Source organism: Hemitrygon akajei, chromosome 12 (assembly GCF_048418815.1).
Source record: "Hemitrygon akajei chromosome 12, sHemAka1.3, whole genome shotgun sequence".
Taxonomy (NCBI): domain Eukaryota; kingdom Metazoa; phylum Chordata; class Chondrichthyes; order Myliobatiformes; family Dasyatidae; genus Hemitrygon; species Hemitrygon akajei.
Window position 1 is genome coordinate 6183456 of NC_133135.1, and position 20409 is coordinate 6203864.

Below are 20409 nucleotides of genomic sequence, written 5' to 3' on the forward strand. Positions count from 1 at the left end.
TGCCCCTGTGTGTCATCCTGTGGAGTGGTGGTGTGTGGAAATAATGATCTAAAGGCCCCTGTGTGTCGTCCTGTGGAGTGGTGGTGTGTGGAAATAATCTAAAGGCCCCTGTGTGTTGTCCTGTGGAGTGGTGGTGTGTGGAAATAATGATCTAAAGGCCCCTGTGTGTCGTCCTGTGGAGTGGTGGTGTGTGGAAATAATCTAAAGGCCCCTCTGTGTCGTCCTGTGGAGTGGTGGTGTGTGGAAATAATCTAAAGGCCCCTCTGTGTCGTCCTGTGGAGTGGTGGTGTGTGGAAATAATCTAAAGGCCCCTGTGTGTCATCCTGTGGAGTGGTGGTGTGTGGAAATAATGATCTAAAGGCCCCTGTGTGTCATCCTGTGGAGTGGTGGTGTGTGGAAATTGTGGTGAACTAGATATACCTGTCTGACTGCTCCTGTGGCTCCTCCCAAGACCCTGCTGACTACCCCTGTGGCTCCTCCCACAGACCCCTGTATAAAGGCAACTGTGGCCTGCTGCTCTCCCTCATTTTCCCCAGGATGTAGTGTTGTTCTTCAGTCAATAAAAGCCGATATCTCACTTCCTAAGTCTCGGCGTGAGTTATTGATGGTGCATCAATTGGTGCATCAGAAATAATGATCTAAAGTCCCCTGTCTGTGTGTCGTCCTGTGGAGTGGTGGTGTGTGGAAATAATGATCTAAAGGCCCCTGTGTGTCGTCCTGTGGAGTGGTGGTGTGTGGAAATAATGATCTAAAGGCCCCTGTGTCGTCCTGTGGAGTGGTGGTGTGTGGAAATAATGATCTACAGGCCCCTCTGTGTCGTCCTGTGGAGTGGTGGTGTGTGGAAATAATGATCTAAAGGCCCCTGTGTGTCGTCCTGTGGAGTGGTGGTGTGTGGAAATAATGATCTAAAGACCCCTCTGTGTCGTCCTGTGGAATGGTGGTGTGTGGAAATAATGATCTAAAGGCCCCTGTGTGTCATCCTGTGGAGTGGTGGTGTGTGGAAATAATGATCTAAAGGCCCCTGTGTGTCATCCTGTGGAGTGGTGGTGTGTGGAAATAATGATCTAAAGGCCCCTGTGTGTCATCCTGTGGAGTGGTGGTGTGTGGAAATAATGATCTAAAGGCCCCTGTGTCGTCCTGTGGAGTGGTGGTGTGTGGAAATAATGATCTAAAGGCCCCTGTGTCGTCCTGTGGAGTGGTGGTGTGTGGAAATAATGATCTAAAGGCCCCTGTGTCGTCCTGTGGAGTGGTGGTGTGTGGAAATAATGATCTAAAGGCCCCTCTGTGTCGTCCTGTGGAGTGGTGGTGTGTGGAAATAATGATCTAAAGGCCCCTCTGTGTCGTCCTGTGGAGTGGTGGTGTGTGGAAATAATGATCTAAAGGCCCCTCTGTGTCATCCTGTGGAGTGGTGGTGTGTGGAAATAATGATCTAAATGCCCCTGTGTGTCATCCTGTGGAGTGGTGGTGTCTGGAAATAATGATCTAAGTGCCCCTGTGTGTCGTCCTGTGGAGTGGTGGTGTGTGGAAATAATGATCTAAAGGCCCCTGTGTCGTCATGTGGAGTGGTGGTGTCTGGAAATAATGATCTAAATGCCCCTGTGTGTCGTCCTGTGGAGTGGTGGTGTGTGGAAATAATGATCTAAAGGCCCCTCTGTGTCGTCCTGTGGAGTGGTGGTGTGTGGAAATAATGATCTAAAGGCCCCTCTGTGTCGTCCTGTGGAGTGGTGGTGTGTGGAAATAATGATCTAAAGGCCCCTCTGTGTCGTCCTGTGGAGTGGTGGTGTGTGGAAATAATGATCTAAAGGCCCCTGTGTGTCGTCCTGTGGAGTGGTGGTGTGTGGATATTGTTGAAAGGAATAAGTGCACAGCAGAATGATCATCACATAGTAGAGCAGCTGCAGACAAACGCAATCCCGTTTGTTTTACACTGAGTGAACACTGGAAGGGCCACCCACAATCTGGCATGAACACTACCTTCAGCGTTTTCCCCCCCAGATGGCTAGAACAGACGACCCGTGACATGAGGGCTTGTTCCACACTACGCCCAAAGCCATGCGGCTCCTCTGCCATCGGTCTCGCCAACGAACCAGTGAACCAGACTTGTAGTATTCTGCATTACCAACGTGCAACAAGATCTTGCGATCATAAGAAAAACACCCAAGGAAATAGCTCTCACTGTTTGTGAGACTCTGATGCCTTCATGTAGCGGACAGCAAAGTGGTCTACAAGTTCAGCCAGCAACTCACTGACGAGGCTGACCTGCTGTACTTGATGCTTTTAGCATCTATCAGTGTCTTGCAATTGTTAACACGACGTTAAGAGCGAACAGTTACACCTTTGGTTGGAGTTGGAGAGGCCGCAGTAACCATGTTCGCCACTACCTTACCAGTCACAGCCTCTTCATGCAGAGGAGGGTGTGTACATGGACAGTAGTTGAGACAGGTAAAATAATGATATTTGAAAGTCATTTGGACTGTTGTGTGGACAGGTTTGGAAAGTTATGGATCAAATATCGGCAAGTGGGAAAATATCAAGTGGGCACTTGGTCAGCATGGGCACGATGGACTGTTTTTGTGCTGTGTAGCTCCATGACTTCAACTTCTTTTGAGAGGATAATGGTCACACATTTTGCTGAATGACTGCATTCACTTTGGTGAAGGTGCTGTTGGGAGGACGTCCCAGAATTCAGACCCAGTGACGATAAAAATGGTGCCTAATTTGGCATGGACAAGTTGGGCTCTTTCACTCTATTAACATCTCTGTTATCCTGTTAACGAGTGGTAGCACTTGGTTAATTAGCTCTTTCTCCTTGTGGTGTAGATAAACTGATGGCAGGAGCATCTACTAAAGTTGTCCTTATGAAGGATGTGGGGAGCCTTATTCCATCCGTAGCAGCAGCCAAGGTTTCAGGATACACGTTGGGAGTCTTTGCAGATCTTTTGGAGGTAATGTCATCTTCAGTTGGTCAGTTCATCACAGCTTCGTACGGCAACTGCTCAGCATGTGACTGCAATAACTACAGAGTGTGTTGCAGACACAGCTCAGTACATCATGGAAGCCAGCCTCCCTTCCATGCACTTACTGCCTCACTAAGTCAGCCTACATAATCAAAGACCCACCCACCCCGGACATGATCTCTTCTCCCCTCTCCCACTGGGCAGAAGATACAGAAACCAGAAAGCATGAACCACTGCCAGCACAGTCCAAGGGTTGTGCTGGGGCCAGCACACAACTATGGCCACACTTCCAGAGCCACAGAGCACGTCCGCAACTTACCAACTCTAACCTGTATGTCCTTGTTATGTGAGAGGAAACTGGAGCACCAGGAGGAAAGCCACGTGGTCACGGGGAGAACATAGAAACTCTTCACAGACAGCGGTGGCATTGAACAATTGTAAAACATACAGGAATCCTAACCACAACTCTACTCTGCCACCCCTGAAATAACTTGCCAATTCTTTCTGGTTTCTTGCCTGATCTCCTTTTATCTGGAGTCCCCAGGATTCCCCATCCCATTATTCCCAATATCAATTCAATTCTCCACAGCTTCCCGAGGATAATGAATTCCAAATGCTCGTGCCCCATCCCCCACCCTGAGAAAATGTTCCTTGCTTTATTCCTCACCAGGTTGGCTTACGAATGGAAGGTCTCCAGGAAGCGATCATGAAAAATCGGGAGAAGGTCCAGGGAATTCCCGACATGAAGCAAATCCAACGCATTTTAAATAAGGTAAGATCAAGCTGGCAGAGCGCCAGTGTTAGAGCAGCTAAGTGGGATTAGACCTTCAGGCGATTTGTTCTCTTATCCTTGCTGTCCCATTCAGTATCAGCCTTACTTTCTCCGAACTATTCCCAAATCCTTTGATTCCCTTAATTTCTACAAACCTAGGCAAAGATTGCACTGGATTGATGTTTTTCCCCAAAATTGGAAGTTTAGAGGTTTAGCAATTTCTGGATGAGTACAGAGAGTAGGAAGGAAAATAGAACATGGAACAGTAAAGCAGAGGAACAGGCCCATCTGTGGTGCTAAATTAAACTAGTTCTATCCATAAATGACCCATATCTCTCCATTCCTCCAACACAATCCACCTCGTTATGATCATTGACTACCCGCTCCGCACTTTCTCTGTAATTGTTGCACTTGATTCTACATTCTGTTAATATTTGACCTTGTGCTACCTCACTGCACTGTAATCAGATGATCCACGTGAACGGTATGCAAGACAGGCTTTTCGTTGTATGTGGCAATACAGCTTGATTGCTCTGACCTCATGGCATCGCAATAGCTCACAAACAAATAACATCTCTAAGGAAGCTTGCTCAAGAACCAAGGTACCAGTAAAGACAACAGACAAAAGCAATGTGGTGTACAGGATCACGTGTGGAGAATGCAACATATGAACCATGATGCCCAGACAGGACGTGAGCTCTCCACTTCTTTGCAGGAACACAAAATGGTGACGTGGAGACAGGATCCACTGGTTCACAAAGACCAAAGAGGACTCCACTTTAACTGGAACACTGCACAGGTTTCGATGCAGGCAAGCACGAAGCAGGCATGATAACTCTGAAAACAAGCATATCCTCGCCTACCACCCCACCAGCCTCCAGATCCAACGTATAATTCTCTGTAGCTTCCGCCACCTCCAACGGGATCCCACTACCAAGCACATCTTTCCCTCCCCCCCCCCTTCTGCTTTCCGCAGGGATCACTCCCTACGCGACTTCCTTGTCCATTCATCCCCCCCATCCCTTCCCACCGATCTCCCTCCAGGCACTTATCCTTGCAAGCGGAACAAGTGCTACACCTGCCCTTACACTTCCTCCCTCACCACCATTCAGGGCCCCAGACAGTCCTTCCAGGTGAGGCGACACTTCACCTGTGAGTCGGCTGGTGTGGTATACTGCGTCCGGTGCTCCCGGTGTGGCCTTTTATATATTGGTGAGACCCGACGCAGACTGGGAGACCGTTTCACTGAACACCTACGCTCTGTCCGCCAGAGAAAGTAGGATCTCCCAGTGGCCACACATTTTAATTCCACGTCCCATTCCTATTCTGATATGTCTATCCATGGCCTCCTCTACTGTCAAGATGAAGCCACACTCAGGTTGGAGGAACAACACTTTATATACCGGCTGGGTAGCCTCCAACCTGATGGCATGGACATTGACTTCTCTAACTTCCGTTAATGCCCTTCTTACCCCACCCCTGATATATTTAGTTGTTTTTTTCCCCCTCCCTTTTTCTTTCTCTCTCTGCCTATCACTCTGCCTGTTCTCCATCTCCCTCTGGTGCTCCCCTCCCCCTTTCTTTCTCCCTAGGCCTCCCGTCCCATGATCCTTTCCCTTCTCCAGCTCTGTATCGCTTTCGCCAATCACCTTTCTGGCTCTCAGCTTCACCCCACCCCCTCTGGTCTTCTCCTATCATTTTGCATTTTCCCCTCCCCCTCCTACTTTCAAATCTCTTAGTATCTCTCCTGTCAGTTAGTCCTGACAAAGGGTCTCGGCCCGAAACGTCGACAGCGCTTCTCCCTATAGATGCTGCCAGGCCTGCTGCGTTCCACCAGCATTTTGTGTGTGTTGCATATCAAAATAAACACCATGTATGAACCCCTAAGAGCCAAAGAAATGTGAAACAGTAGAATTCAAAGGTCAACTGAAGCGGTGGCCAGTCAGGACCGGGGCAAGCAAATGGGGGCCTATAAAAATACGAGCAGTCCTGCAGAGGAACACCAATAACTGTGCTCTGAGGTTGTCACTTTGACTGGTGATGAAATGTCTGCAAGCTAAATGCCAAGCTCTGTAACACTGCAACATCAAGCGCCTCAACCCGAGCTACCAATTTCTCAACCATCCTAAATAAATATGTCTGTACCAATATTCAGATGACCATCTAAAATTCTCTTAAATGCTTCTGTCATATCTGCCTCCACCACCACCCCTGACAGCGCATTTTAGCCACCCACCACTCTGTGTGTAAAACTTGCCCAGCAGATCTCCTTTAAACCTTCCTTCGGTCATCTTAAGTGAATGTCTTCCAGTCTACACCATTTACACCCTGGGAAAAAGGACTCTGTCTTCCTTGTCTATGCCTCTAATAATTTTGTAAGCTTCCAATGTAAGTTCTCAATCTTTTTATGCCATGGACCAATACCATTAAGCAAAGATTACCAGTACCATTAACCGTGGATCCCAGGTTGGGAACCCTTTGTGGTGAGGAAGGCAAATGTAAAGGTGGCATTCATTTTGAGATAACTAGAATATAAAAACAAGGATGTAATGCTGAAGCTTCATAAGGTATTGGTCAGACCACACGGAGTATTGTGAGCAGTTTTGGGCCCCTTATCCAAGCCTCAGAAGCTCCAGATAAAACAAACCAAGTTTGATGAACCTCTCCTTATGGCTCATACCCTCTAATACAGGCTGCATCCTGGTGAATCTCTTCTGCACCCTCCCTACATCCTTCCTGGAATGGGGTGACCATAACTGCACAGGGTAAAAAGGATGGTGAGGGTGAGAGTCGTGGCAAGGTTTGTCACAGGGTGGAGAACAAACAGGGACAATGGCTGAAGACAGAAGTACTAGCTGGTTTTGGGATTTAACAGTGCAGGAGATGGGTCTAGGAGATGTAATTAAATGGTCTTGGACCAAAACTTTGACAGTTCATTTCCCGCCACAGATGTTGCCTGACCCACTGAGTTCCTCCTATGTATTGCTGATTACTCCAGGTTCCAGCATCTGCAGTCAAAGTTTGAAGCAAATTTATTATCAAAGTACATACACAAGGGGTGATTGATAAGTTTGTGGCCTAAGGTAGAAGGAGATGAGTTATACAGCTCTCGTTACATGCACATGCAGGTCAACTCTTTGAGTGATTATGCAGAAAGTTTGAAGTTAATAACTCATCTCCTTCTACCTTAGGCCACGAATTTATCAATCACCCCTGATGAGTTATTAACTCATTCTGGTCTGTGATGTAGCCAGTCAATATATTCTTCACAACGCATACATAGAAGTTTATCAAAGTTTTGGATATCATGCTGAATCTTTGCAGTTGCACATACCTGTTGGGCCCAGGGCAGGTCCTCCGAAATAACACAGGTTCCTGTGTTTCAAAGTACTGCTGTCAATGTTTGAATTCTTATGTTGTGTATTCATTTTTTCAACAGATCCCCAATTTAAAATCTGTGCCAGAGAAAGTCCCACTTGCTTCAGCATACCTGAAAGTATTTAATCAAGAAATCGCCTTTGTGGATTTCAGAAAGGATTATATTCACAAAGTGATCGAGGTAAGAGATAGCTTTGTCAATTCTCCTGCGACTGATGTAATTTAGACTATAGAACATACTCTCAGTAGTCACTTTATGAGGTACACCTATGCACCTGCTCGTTAATGCAAATATCTAATCAGCCAATCATGTGACAGAAACTCAATGCACAAACGCATGCAAACATGGTCAAGAGGTTTAGTTACTGTTCAGGCCAAACATCAGAATGGGGAAGAAATGTGATCTAAGTGACTTTGACTGTGGAATGACTGTTGGTGCCGGACTGGGTGGTTTGAGTATCTCAGAAACTACTGATCTCCTGGGATTTTCAGTCTCTAGAGTTTACAGAGAATGGTGCGATAAACAAAACAAAAATCCAGTGAGTGGCAGTTCTGTGGGCAAAATGGGAGTGACTGGAGGAGAATGGCCAGAAAGGTTCAAGTTGACAGTAATCGAAATAACCACATTACTACAGTAGTTATAACACGTTGACCATTGAAGTGGATGGGTTACAGCAGCAGAAGACCACAAAAATACATTCAGTAGCCATTTTATTAGGTACAGGAGGGACACAAATGAAGAGACCGAGTGTAGTACTGCAACGGAACAGGGACTTTGGCCCACAATGTTGTGCTAAACTAAGTAAATGAATCTCTTCTGTCTTCACAATGTTCATACCCCTCCATTCTCTGTGCATTCATGTACAGTATGGCTACAAACCTCTTAAATGCCTCTATGTTATCTGCCTCCATCACCCCAGGCAGTGCAATGTGTCATAGGCACCCACAACTCAGTAAAAAAAAAAAAAATCTTGCCCCTTAAACCTCCTTTGAACTTTCCTCTCTCACCTTAAATGCATGCCCTCTGGTATTAGACCCTTCAATCCTGGGAAAAAATGTCATTGGCTGTATGGCTATGTCTCTCAGAATTTTATCAAATCTGCCCTCAGCCTCCGCCACTCCAGAGAAAACAACCCCGTCTGTCCAACCTATCCTTATATCTCCTACCCTCCAAACTTAGCAGCATCCTGGTGGACATCTTCTGCACCCTCTCCACATCCTTCCCATAATGGAGTGACCAGAAATGAAACCCAAGTTTTATAAAGCCATAATTTTATAATATTTATATAATTTTATTTATTGAGAATAAATTTATTGAGGGTGTAGAATTGGCCCTTTGAGCCATACCGCCCGGCAGCCTGCCAATTTAACCATAGCCTAATCATAGGACAATTTACAATGACCCATTAACTTACCAACCGTTACGTCTTTGGATTGTGAGAGGGGAAATGTACAAACTCCTTATGGGCAGTGATGGGAATTGAAGCTGGGTCACTGGTACTGTAAAGCGTTGTGCTAGCCACTGTGCTACAATGCCACCTCATGAGTTAAGTTTATGTTAACTCACGTTTGTTCTTGTCTTGGAACTACAAAGTGGTGAGAAGCTACTGTACATGAAATTCATACCCTGGGAATAAGGGTAACTATAATGATTAGCTTCATTTTTCACATAGTCATTGAAACATCAATACGCACAGTGAAATGTGTCCTTTGATATCAACGACCACCACAGTCCGAGAATGTGCCTGGGACAGCCTGCAAGTGTCACCATGCACCTGGTGCCAACACAACTTACTAACCCCAGCACATATGTCTTTTGGAATGTGGGTGGAAACCAGAGTACCTGGAGGAAACCCACTTGGTCATGTGGAGAGCGTACAAACTCATTGCATTCAGCGATAGAATTGAACCCGGTAACTGGTGCTGTAATGGTGTTATGCTAACAGCTATGTATACCTCGAACTAAAAACTTGAACTTAAAATGCATGGTGCCTTCTGCTGACCTTGAACCGTTGAATCTTCCCCTGACAGTTATTGTCTGGTGTGAATGGGAAACATGGCACACTGCAGAAGATTATAGCCCGGTTCAGAAAGCCTATGGAATTGCATCTGTCAGCGGCCTCGGTGACATCGGAGGTACACCGCTTTGTCCCGACGTGCCTGGGCCTGTCCACGGAACTGTCCCTTCTCTCGGCAGTATTGGCTAAAGCTGCCTTTCAGGGTAAGTCTCTCAGAAGCAAAGTGACACAAGAGAGGTCAGCCACTGGAATCTACAGCAACAACCAAACTGCTGGACAAGCTCAGCGGGTCAGGCAGTATCTGTGGAGGGGAATGGAGAGTCAACATTTTGGGCCAAGACCTCTCATGAGACCGTAAGATATAGGAGCAGAATTAGGCCATTTGGCCCATCGAGTCTGCTCCTCCCTTTCATAATGGCTCATCCAATTTTCCTCTCAGCCCCAATCTTCTGCCTTCTCCCTGTATCCCTTCATGCCCTGACCAATCAAAAATCTATCAACCTCTGCCTTAAATATATAAAATTTGGCTTCCACAGCTGTCTGTGACAGAATTCCACAGATTCACCAGTCTGGCTAAAGAAATTGCTCCTCACTTCTGTTCTAAAAGGATGCACCTCTGTTCTGAGACTGTGTCCTCTGGTCTTTTTTTCCAATCTTTTTGGTAATATCAACATAATAAGATTGATACATAGTTATTGGGATTACAGAATTACAAAATCTAAAATGAGCACAAAAGGATACATGAGCAATAAGTGCAATGTAGTTAAGTCTTCCCAAATCATACAAGATACAAATATAATATAGACAAGACAAAGAAAAAACCAGGTATATCAATATAAAAAAACAAAAAAAGGAGAAAAAGAAAAAAAATTATTACCCCAAAAAACAAGAACTAATCTAACAAACTAACTACTAACTAATAGGAAAAAAAAGAAGAAAAGAAAAGAAAAAACAACAACATGGGCTTATTATACTGTCTAAGAAAAGACAAAAAATCATCAGTGTCCCCAACTCCGATCCTCTCTACATATATAAAATCAGAACCAGAAAAAAATAGGATTGGAACAGGGTCAAATTACTTCATGTGAAAATGAATAAATGGCCTCCAAGTCTTTTCAAATTTAATAGAAGGGTCATATATGACACTTCTAATTTTTTCCAAATTTAAACATAACATAGTTTGAGAAAACCAATGAAATGTGGTAGGGGGATTAATTTCTTTCCAATTCTTTTTCAATCTTTTTATTATTATTATTAATATCAACATAATAAAATTGATACATAGATAATGGGATTACAAACATACACATTTCAACTGAACATGAAAGAATACCTAAGCAATAGTTACAGTATAAATGAGTCTTCCCAAATCATGGATGATACAAGTAACAAATAAACAAGGCAAACCTAGGTATATCATAATATATATTAAAAAAAAGAAAAAGGAAAAAGAAAAAAAAATATGCAAAAAAAACTAATCTAACAATCTAATAACTAATAAGGAAAAAAATGAAAGAAGAAAAAAGGGAAAAAGAAAAAATGAAAAAAAAGGGCTGTTTATAATATCTAACAGAAATACAAAATCATTAGTGTCATCAACTCCAATCCTCTCAACATATGTAAAATCGAAACTGGAAAAACAAATAGGCTTGGAACAGGGTCATATTACATCATATGAAAATATTGAATAAATGGTCTCCATATCTTTTCAAATTTAATAGAAGTATCAAATACAACACTTCTAATTTTTTCTAAATTTAGACATAACATAGTTTGAGAAAACCAATGAAATACAGTAGGAGGATTAATTTCTTTCCATTTCAACAAAATAGATCTTCTAGCCATTAATGTAAGAAATGCAATCATTTGACAAGCAGAAGAGGATAAATGGAGTGAGTCCATCATTGGTAAACCAAAAATTGCAGTAATAGGATGAAGTTGTAAATCAATGTTCAATACCGTGGAAATAATATCAAATGTCTTTCCAATATTTTTTCAAAAGCGGACAAGACCAGAACATATGAGTTAAAGACGCTATCTCAGAATGACATCTGTCACAAATAGGATTTATATAGGAATAAAAATGAGCTAATTTATCCTTGGACATATGAGCCCTGTGCACAACTTTAAACTGTATCAATGAATGTTTAGAACATATAGACGATGAATTAACTAGTTGAAGAATTTTATCCCAATTCTCAATAGGGATAGAAAAGTTAAGTTCTCTTTCCCAATCATTCTTAATCTTATAAAAGGCCTCTGAATGTACTTTCATAATTATATTGTAAGCATTTGATATTACACCTTTCTGAAAAGGATTTAATTCTAACAATTTCTCCAAAATACTCAGAATCTAGATTTGGAAAGGTAGAAAGTACAGTGTTTAAAAAGTTCCTAATCTGTAAAAAAAAGAGATCTGGGCAAATTATATTTATTAGATAATTGTTCAAAAGACATGAAGCAATTATCCAAAAATAAATCCGAAAATCATAGTATACCTTTAGTCTTCCAAACTAAATAAGCTTGGTCTATAAATAGAGGGATGAAAAAAGAAATTGGATACAATAGGACTTACTAAAACAAATTGATTCAACCCAAAAAATTTCCGGAATTGCAACCATATACGTAAAGTGTGTTTAACTATCGGATTGTCAATTCGTTTATGTAATTTAGAAAGAGCAAAAGGAAGAGAAGTCCCTAAGGTAGAACCCAATGAAAATCCTTGGACAGACTTAATTTCCAAATTTACCCAATGAGGGCTAGGAGATAAATCTAAATCCCCTAACCAACATTTCAAATATCGAATATTAATTGCCCAGTAATAAAATCTAAAATTTGGCAATGCCAATCCACCTTTTTTGACTTCTGTAAATATTTTTTACCTAACCTAGGATTTTTATTCTGCCATATATATGAAGAAATTTTGGAATCAACATTATCAAAAAAGGATTTCGGAATAAAAATTGTTACCGCTTGAAATATATATAAAAGCTTAGGTTAAATAATAATCTTAATAGCAGTAATTCGACCTATCAATGATAAAGACAATGGTGACCAATTAGTAAACAAACATTTAATCTGATCAATTAAGGGTAGAAAATTAACCTTAAATAAATCCTTATTTTTTTGTGATTTTAATCCCTAAGTATATAAAATAATCATTAACTAATTTAAAAGGTAAATTTCCATAAATTGGAACCTGCCTATTTAAGGGGAACAATTCACTCTTATTAAGATTCAATTTATACCCGGAAAAATTACTGAACTGAGCCAACAATGATATAACTAGAGGAATGGATTTCTCAGGATCAGAAATGTATAATAACAAGTCATCTGCGTATAATGATAACTTATGAATATCCATCCTGTGAGTAATGCCAAAAATGTTCGGTGATTCTCTAATAGCAATTGCCAAAGGTTCCAGAGCAATATCAAATAATAATGGACTAAGAGGACAGCCTTGCCTGGTACCCCGAAATAAACAAAAAAAAGGAGATCTTTGTTAGTAAAAACCGAGGCTACTGGAGTATGATATATCAATTTAATCCAGGATATGAATGTCGGACTAAAGTTAAACTTCTCAAGCACAGTAAATAAATATGGCCATCTTTTCTAAGATAAAGGGCCCAAAACTTCTCACAATATTTCAAGTGAGGCTTCACCAGTGTTTTATAAGTTCTCAACATTACATCCTTGCTGCTATATTCTAGTCCTCTTGAAATGAATGCTATCATTGCATTTGCCTTCCTCACCACAAACTCAACCTGCAAATTAACCTTTAGGGAATACTGCACAAGCTCTCCCAGGACTGACGAAGGGTCTCGGCCTGAAACATTGACTGCTCATTTCAACGGATGCTGCCCGACCTGCTGAGTTCATCCAGCTTGTTTGTATGTGCAAATACAACACCTTCAGTCCTGTATTCACCTTTTTTGACTTTGTCCGCCTTTTACATTGCAACTCATCCTGTTGACTGCAATTTTGCCCCATCAGCAGCCTCCCCTCACTACACACTGCCTCTGTTTGTAAACCAGCTCCCTCATCTTCAGGACTATTATCCACCTTTCCTATGATACTTGCATTGAAATATATTTTCAGTGAGATTTACAAGGATGTTGCCTGGATTGGGGAGCATGCCTTATGAGAATTAGTTGAGTGAACTCGGCCTTTTCTCCTTGAAGCGGCAGAGGATGAGAGGTGACCTGATAGAGGTGTACAAGATAATGAGAGGCTTTTCCCCAGGGCTGAAATGGCTAGCATGAGAGGGCATAGTTTTATGGTGCTTGGAAGTAGGTACAGAGGAGATGTCAGGGATAAGTTTTTTACTCAGAGAGTGGTGAGTGTGTGGAATGGGCTGCTGGTGGCGGTAGTGGAGGCGGAAACGATAGGGTCTTTTAAGAGACTCCTGGATGGCTACATGGAGCTCAGAAAAATAGAGGGCTATGGGTAAAGCCTAGGTAGTTCTAAGGTAGGGACATGTTTGGCACAGCTTTGTGGGCCGAAGGGCCTGTAATGTGCTGTAGGTTTTCTATGTTTCTATACGCAACTCAAGACGCCAGTCACACCATGCTCAACCTTTTGATTCCTAACTTTGTCTGAGATCTTGCCAACATCTGCCTCCACAACCTCTCCACTAACTGTTCTGGCACTCTGGTTCCCATCCCCCTGCAACTCTAGTTTAAACCCCACAATGTAGCATTAACAAACCTTCCCACTAGGATATTAGTGCCCCTCCAGTTCAGATGCAAACTGTCCCTTCAGTTTATGTCCCACCTTCGCTGGAAGAGAGCCCAATGATCCAAAAATCGTATGCCCTCCCTCCTACACCAACTCTTTAGCCATGTATTAAGCTGCATAATCTTCCTAGTTCTGGCCTCACTAGCCTGTGGCACGGGTAGCAATCCTGAGATCACAATCCTGGAGGTCCTGCCCTTTAACTTAGCACCTAACTCCCTGAACTCCTTATGCAGAACCTTGTCACTTGTCAGTCATGGACCACAACTTCTGGTTGTTCACTCTCCCACTTGCTGAGGACTCTATCATATTGGCACCTGGGAACCAATACGGACTGAAATATTGAGGGAACAGAACGATATAAAGAGGTAAAGAAAAGATATGGGTTAGTGTTCATGGGTTCATTGTCCATTCATAAAATAGATGGCAGAGGGGAAAAAGCTGTTCCTGAAACATTGAATGTGTGTCTTCAGGCTTCTGTACCTCCTCCTTGATGATAGCAATGAGAAGAGGGCATTTACTGGGTGATGGAGTCCTTAATACTGGATACCGCCTTTCTGAAGCACTACTCCTTGAAGATGACCTGGATGCTACAGAGGCTAGGTCAATAGAAATAGTTCCACTGGGCTTAGTAGCTAAGTCACATGTGAATGTGAGGATTTGGACTTGGTTGTCGGAAGCTATTTGAGACGCACACCATCAGGAGCATTTAATAGGCAGCAAAAGCTTATCCCACTACCACCTCTGGCTAGAACAACCTGCAGGAACCATGTGTACATGAGAGACAGTATAATATTACTGGCACAATTATAATAAAACAATAGTCATATAAATATGTGAAACAACAGCAACAAAAGGTAAAATCACATGTATAAAGAGGTGGTGAAAGAGCTGGCAGGTGATGAATGGATCAAATAAGGAGGGTGATGGGCTGATGGAGTTTGGGAGCATGGAAATAGCATAAGGAAATGGACTCTCCGCAGTGCAGATGAAGGGTCTCAATTCAAACATCAACCGTTAACTGATTAAATGGCCTATTATTGTCATATGTTCAGTGTAAAACATGTCTTGCATGCTGTTCACACTGTTCAATTCATTATACAATGCATTGAGATGGTCAAGGTAGAACAATAACAGAATGTAGAATAAAGTGAGAGAGCTACTGTGAAAGTACAGTGCAGGCAGACAATGAGATGCAAGGTCAATAACAAGATAGGCTGTGAGATTGACCAAGAGTCTCCCACCCGAAATGTTAAAAGTATTTCTCTCTCCAGAGAAATATAAACCGAAAATGCTGGGGCACTCAGCAGGCCAGGCAGCAGAGAGAAATAGTTAATGGTTCAGCTCTGAGAAAGTTGAGTGTTTCCATCATTTTCTGCCTTGACCTCAACCTATCTGCATCACCGTCTGGTATGGAAATTGTAAGGAATCTGACCACAAGTCCCTACGAAGGATTGTGAGGACTGTTGAGAGGATTATCGGGGTCTCTCCTCCACCCATTTACCAGGAGCATTATGTATGCAGGGCCCTTAGCACCATAAAAGATCCCACCCATCCATTCAGCAATCGCTTTGACCGTCTGCTGTCAGGCAGAGGTACTGTGGCATTAGAATAAGGACAGTTGGATGGGAAACACCTTCTTCCCCAAAGCTGAGAGACTGCTGAACATCCTGCCACTACCTGGGTCTCATCGCGCATGAAGCACCAGTAGCATTTACTGTTTACTTTTTAACTTGTGTCATAAATGCACCTTATTTGGTAATATATTCGTGGTAATATTACTTTGTGTGTTGTGTGTGTGTTATATGTACTGTGTTGTGCACCTTGGTTCGAAGGAACATTGCTGCGTTTTGCTGGAAACGTGCATAGTTGAATGACAATAAACTGAACTTGAACTTCAACTTGAAGCCTTGTTTGATGTCCTTCCCTTAAAGGAAAGGTTAAATATCTTTATAGCAAAGATATATTTCCTTGGAATGTTTCATCACTTTTTAATAGAATTGTATAGAAGTTTGTGTTGTTAAAGGAGGTAATTGTTACTGAAACTACTTGCTTTCTATCTCCACTAGTTACAGCCAGCATCCCAGCCACCACCTCCACCTTGTCTCAGTTACTTAGTGCCAACATTGAACTGAAGGCTCAGGTTAATCCAAGGTATTTACAGTTCATTTTTTTTAAAGCAGCTGTTTCCAAAGAACATTCATCTTTGTGATGTGATAGTTTCAGACACATCCAGTGCTGAGGCTAATGTAACACCTTGTCTGTTCCTCCCTCAGTGTGGCTCTATACAGCAAGGCTGTCCTGGGTATAAATGCACCATTTGTCCAGGCTGGTCTGGAGTTCACTGCAAAGTTCTACTCGACTCTACCTGTGGACGTATCGATAAAGATAAACGCAAAAGAAGGCAATCTGCAGATTAGCAGTGTTCCACTTCAGAAAGAGAACCAGATAATGGTTCTGAAGTAATGTTTCCTCTTGCTTTATTCCTGCCATCCCCAACTTTCCTTTCTCTTCAGAAAGATTCAAGGTTGTCTAAAGTAATTTCCAGTACTCAAGTGTTAAAGGAGAATGAAAAAATTGCTATTCCTCATCCAATAGAGCACAAAGGAAAACTTGATTAGGTTACAACTCGATTCAGATTCAGTTTATTGTCATTTAGAAACCACAAATGCAATGCAGTTAAAAAATGAGACAACGTTCCTCCAGAATGATATCACAAAAGCATATGACAAAACAGACTACACCAGAAAATCCACGTAACATTTGGCAATCCCCAATCCAGAGTCCGGAGGGGCTGCTGCGTATTAATATCGCGCTACCATCTTAGCGCGTTCCCCGGAAAGGAGCTCCAAATCCACCAGACAAACAAGACCAAAAACTAAAGCTACAAGACCTGCACAAAGATTGAGGGAAGATTTGATGGGGGTATAATTATGGGGGTATAGATAGAGTAAATGTAAGCAGGCTTCTTCCACTGAGGTTGGGTGAGACTACCAGAGGTCATGGGTTAAGGGTGAAAGATGAAAAGTTTAAAGTGAACACCAGGGGAAACTTCTTCACTCAGAAGGTGGCGAAAGTGTGGAATGAGCTACCATCACAAGTTGTGCATGCGAGCTGGATTTCAAAGTTTAAGAGAAGTTTGGGCAGGTACATAGATGGTAGAGGTATGGAGGACTATTAGTCCCGGTTCAGGTTGATGGGTGTAGGCAGTTTAAATGGTCCAGAATGGACTAGATGGGCTGAAGGGCCTGTTTCTGTGCTGTACTTTCTAATTAAAAAAACACAATAAGATAAAGAACACAATAATAATAATGAAAACACAATAAATATAAATACATAAGCTAAGTTATATACATAGATTGATTGTATGTCCATAAAGTGACACTAGGCACAGGAGTGTCTGTACATAAGGTGACTTAGACAGCAAATGATAAAATAGTAGTGGTTAAGGGTGTGGAGGGGTGGGTTAGTGGGTTGAGGTGTGGATCAGCTTAACTGCTTGGGGAAAGTAACTTTTTGAGTCTGGTGGTCCTGGCGTGGATGCTACGTAGCCTCCTCTCCAACTGGAGTGGGACAAACAGTCCATAAACAGGATGGGTGGTATCCTTCATGATAAGACATAGAACATAGAAAAACTACAGCAAAATACAGGCCCTTCAGCCCATGTACTTTAGAAATTACTTAGGGTTACCCATAGCCCTCTATTTTTCTAAGCTCCATGTACCTATCCAGGAGCCTCTTAAAAGACCCTATCGTATCCGCCTCCACCAGTGTCGCCGGCAGCTCATTCCACACACTCACCACCCTCTGAGTAAAAAACTTACCCCTGACATCTCTTCTATACCTACTTCCAAGCACCTTAAATCTGGGTCCTCTTGTGTTAGCCATTTCAGCCCTGGGAAAAAGCCTCTGACTATCCACACGATTAGCGCCTCTCAACATCTTATACACCTCTATCAGGTCACCTCTCATCCTCCACCGCTCAAAGGAGAAAAGGCCGAGTTCACTCAACCTATTCTCATAAGGCATGCTCCCCAATCCAGGCAACATCCTTGTAAATCTCCTCTGCACCCTTTCTATGGTTTCTATAGTATATGATGTCACTGGCACCTTTCTGTATTTATGTCTCTGGTGGCGGGTAGGCCAGTGCTAGTGTTGCATTGGGCACTGGAGGAAATGGAATTAGAATTAAGTTATTATTGTTGCCTGTACTGAGATACAGCCTGTCGTTCATACAGAGAATACCGCCAGGAGTTGAGTGATTGAACTCAGCATGGTTTCCTTAAAGGAAAATCCTGCCTGACAAACCTAGTGCAATTTTTTGAGGAAATTACAAGTAGGCTAGACAAGGGAGATGCAGTGGATGTTGTGTATTTGGATTTTCAGAAGGCCTTTGACAAGGTGCCGCACATGAGGCTGCTAAACAAGATAAAAGCCCATGGAATTACGGGAAAGTTACATAAGTGGATAGAGTGTTGGTTGATTGGCAGGAAACAGAGAGTGGGAATAAAGGGATCCCATTCTGGTTGGCTGCCGGTTACCAGTGGTGTTCCACAGGGGTCCGTGTTGGGGCCACTTCTTTTTACATTGTATATCAATGATTTGGATTATGGAATAGATGGCTTTGTGGCCAAGTTGCTGATGATACAAAGATAGGTGGAGGGGCCGGTAGTGCTGAGGAAACAGAGAGTCTGCAAAGAGACTTGGATAGATTGGGGGAATGGGCAAAGAAGTGGCAAATGAATTACAATGTCGGAAAGTGTACGGTCATGCACTTTGGTAGAAGAAATAAACTGGCAGACTATTATTTAAATGGGGAGAGAATTCAAAGTTCTGAGATGCAATGGGACTTGGGAGTCCTCGTGCAGGATACCCTTAAGGTTAACCTCCAGGTTGAGTCGGTGGTGAAGAAGGCGAATGCAATGTTGGCATTCATTTCTAGAGGAATAGAGTATAGGAGCGGGGACGTGATGTTGAGGCTGTATAAGGCACTGGTAAGACCTCACTTGGAATACTGTGTACAGTTTTGGGCTGCTTATTTAAGAAAGGATGTGCTGACATTGGAGAAGGTTCAGAGAAGATTCACTAGAATGATTCCGGGAATGAGAGGGTTAACATATGAGGACTGTTTGACCGCTCTCGGACTGTACTCCTTGGAGTTTAGAAGAATATGAGGTGCTACATTTTGGTAGGAATAATCCAAATAGGGCATACATGGTAAATGGTAGGGCATTGAAGAATGCAGTGGAACAGAGTGATCTGGGAATAATGGTGCATAGTTCCCTGAAGGTGGAATCTCATGTGGATAGGGTGGTGAAGAAAGCTTTTGGTATGTTGGCCTTTATAAATCAGAGCATTGAGTATAGGAGTTGGGATGTAATGTTAAAATTGTACAAGGCATTGGTAAGGCTGAATTTGGAGTATTGTGTACAGTTCTGGTCACCGAATTATAGGAAAGATGTCAACAAAATAGAGAGAGTACAGAGAAGGTTTACTAGAATGTTACCTGGGTTTCAGCACCTAAGTTACAGGGAAAGATTGAACGAGTTAGGTCTTTATTCTTTGGAGCGTAGAAGGTTGAGGGGGGACTTGATAGAGGTATTTAAAATGAAGAGGGGGATAGATAGAGTTGATGTGGATAGGCTTTTTCCATTGAGAGTAGGGGAGATTCAAACAAGAGGACATGAGTTGAGAGTTAGAGGGGCAAAAGTTTAAGGGTTACACGAGGGGGAATTTCTTTACTCAGAGAGTGGTAGCTGTGTGGAATGAGCTTCCAGTAGAAGTGGTAGAGGCAAGTTCGGTATTGTAATTTAAAGTAAAATGGTATAGATATATGGACAGGAAAGGAATGGAGGGTTATGAGCTGAGTGCGGGTCAGTGGGACTAGGTGAGAGTAAGCATTCGGTACGGACTAGAAGGGCCAAGATGGCCTGTTTCCATGCTGTAATTGTTATATGGTTATATGAGGGGGGACTTCATAGAAACATTTCAGATGTTGAAAGGCATGGACAGAGTGGATGTGGCAAAGTTGTTTCCCATGGTGGGGGAGTTTAGTACGAGAGGACATGACTTGAGGATTGCAGGGTGCCCATTCAGAACAGAGATGCAAAAAAATTTTTTAGCCAGAGGGTGGTGAATCTATGGAATTTGTTGCCACGGGCGGCAGTGGAGGCCAAGTCATTGGGTGTATTTAAGGCAGAGATTGATAGGCATTTGAGTAGTCAGGGCATCAAAGGTTATGGTGAGAAGGTGGGGGAATGGGACTAAAGGAGAGATTGGATCAGCTCATGAAGAAATGGTGGAGCAGACTCGATGGGCCGAATGGCTGACTTCTGCTCCTTTGTCTTATTGTCTTATGAATTGTGGGGAAAGGTTTGGTGAGCTAGATCTTTATTGCTTAGAGTATAGCAGACTGAGGAGTGACCCTACAGAGGTGTACAGCAGAGGTGAAAGCACACAGTATTTTCCCCCACGGTGGGGGATGCGGAGGTGAGGGGGCAGACTTAAAAGAGACCTGAGGGGTAACTTCTTCACATGGAGATCAGGTGGC

The 20409-nt window shown here is 42.9% G+C and overlaps 1 protein-coding gene across 1 annotated transcript in view; it reads left to right on the top strand.

The window, feature by feature from the left end:
• LOC140737426 (vitellogenin-like) overlaps positions 1-20409 on the top strand; it is a 114684-nt gene that overhangs the window by 41467 nt on the left and 52808 nt on the right. The window contains 6 exon segments of the mRNA XM_073063913.1: positions 2821-2945; positions 3628-3729; positions 7169-7288; positions 9139-9328; positions 15929-16013; positions 16136-16321. Of these exon segments, the coding sequence (XP_072920014.1) occupies positions 2821-2945; positions 3628-3729; positions 7169-7288; positions 9139-9328; positions 15929-16013; positions 16136-16321 (808 nt within the window).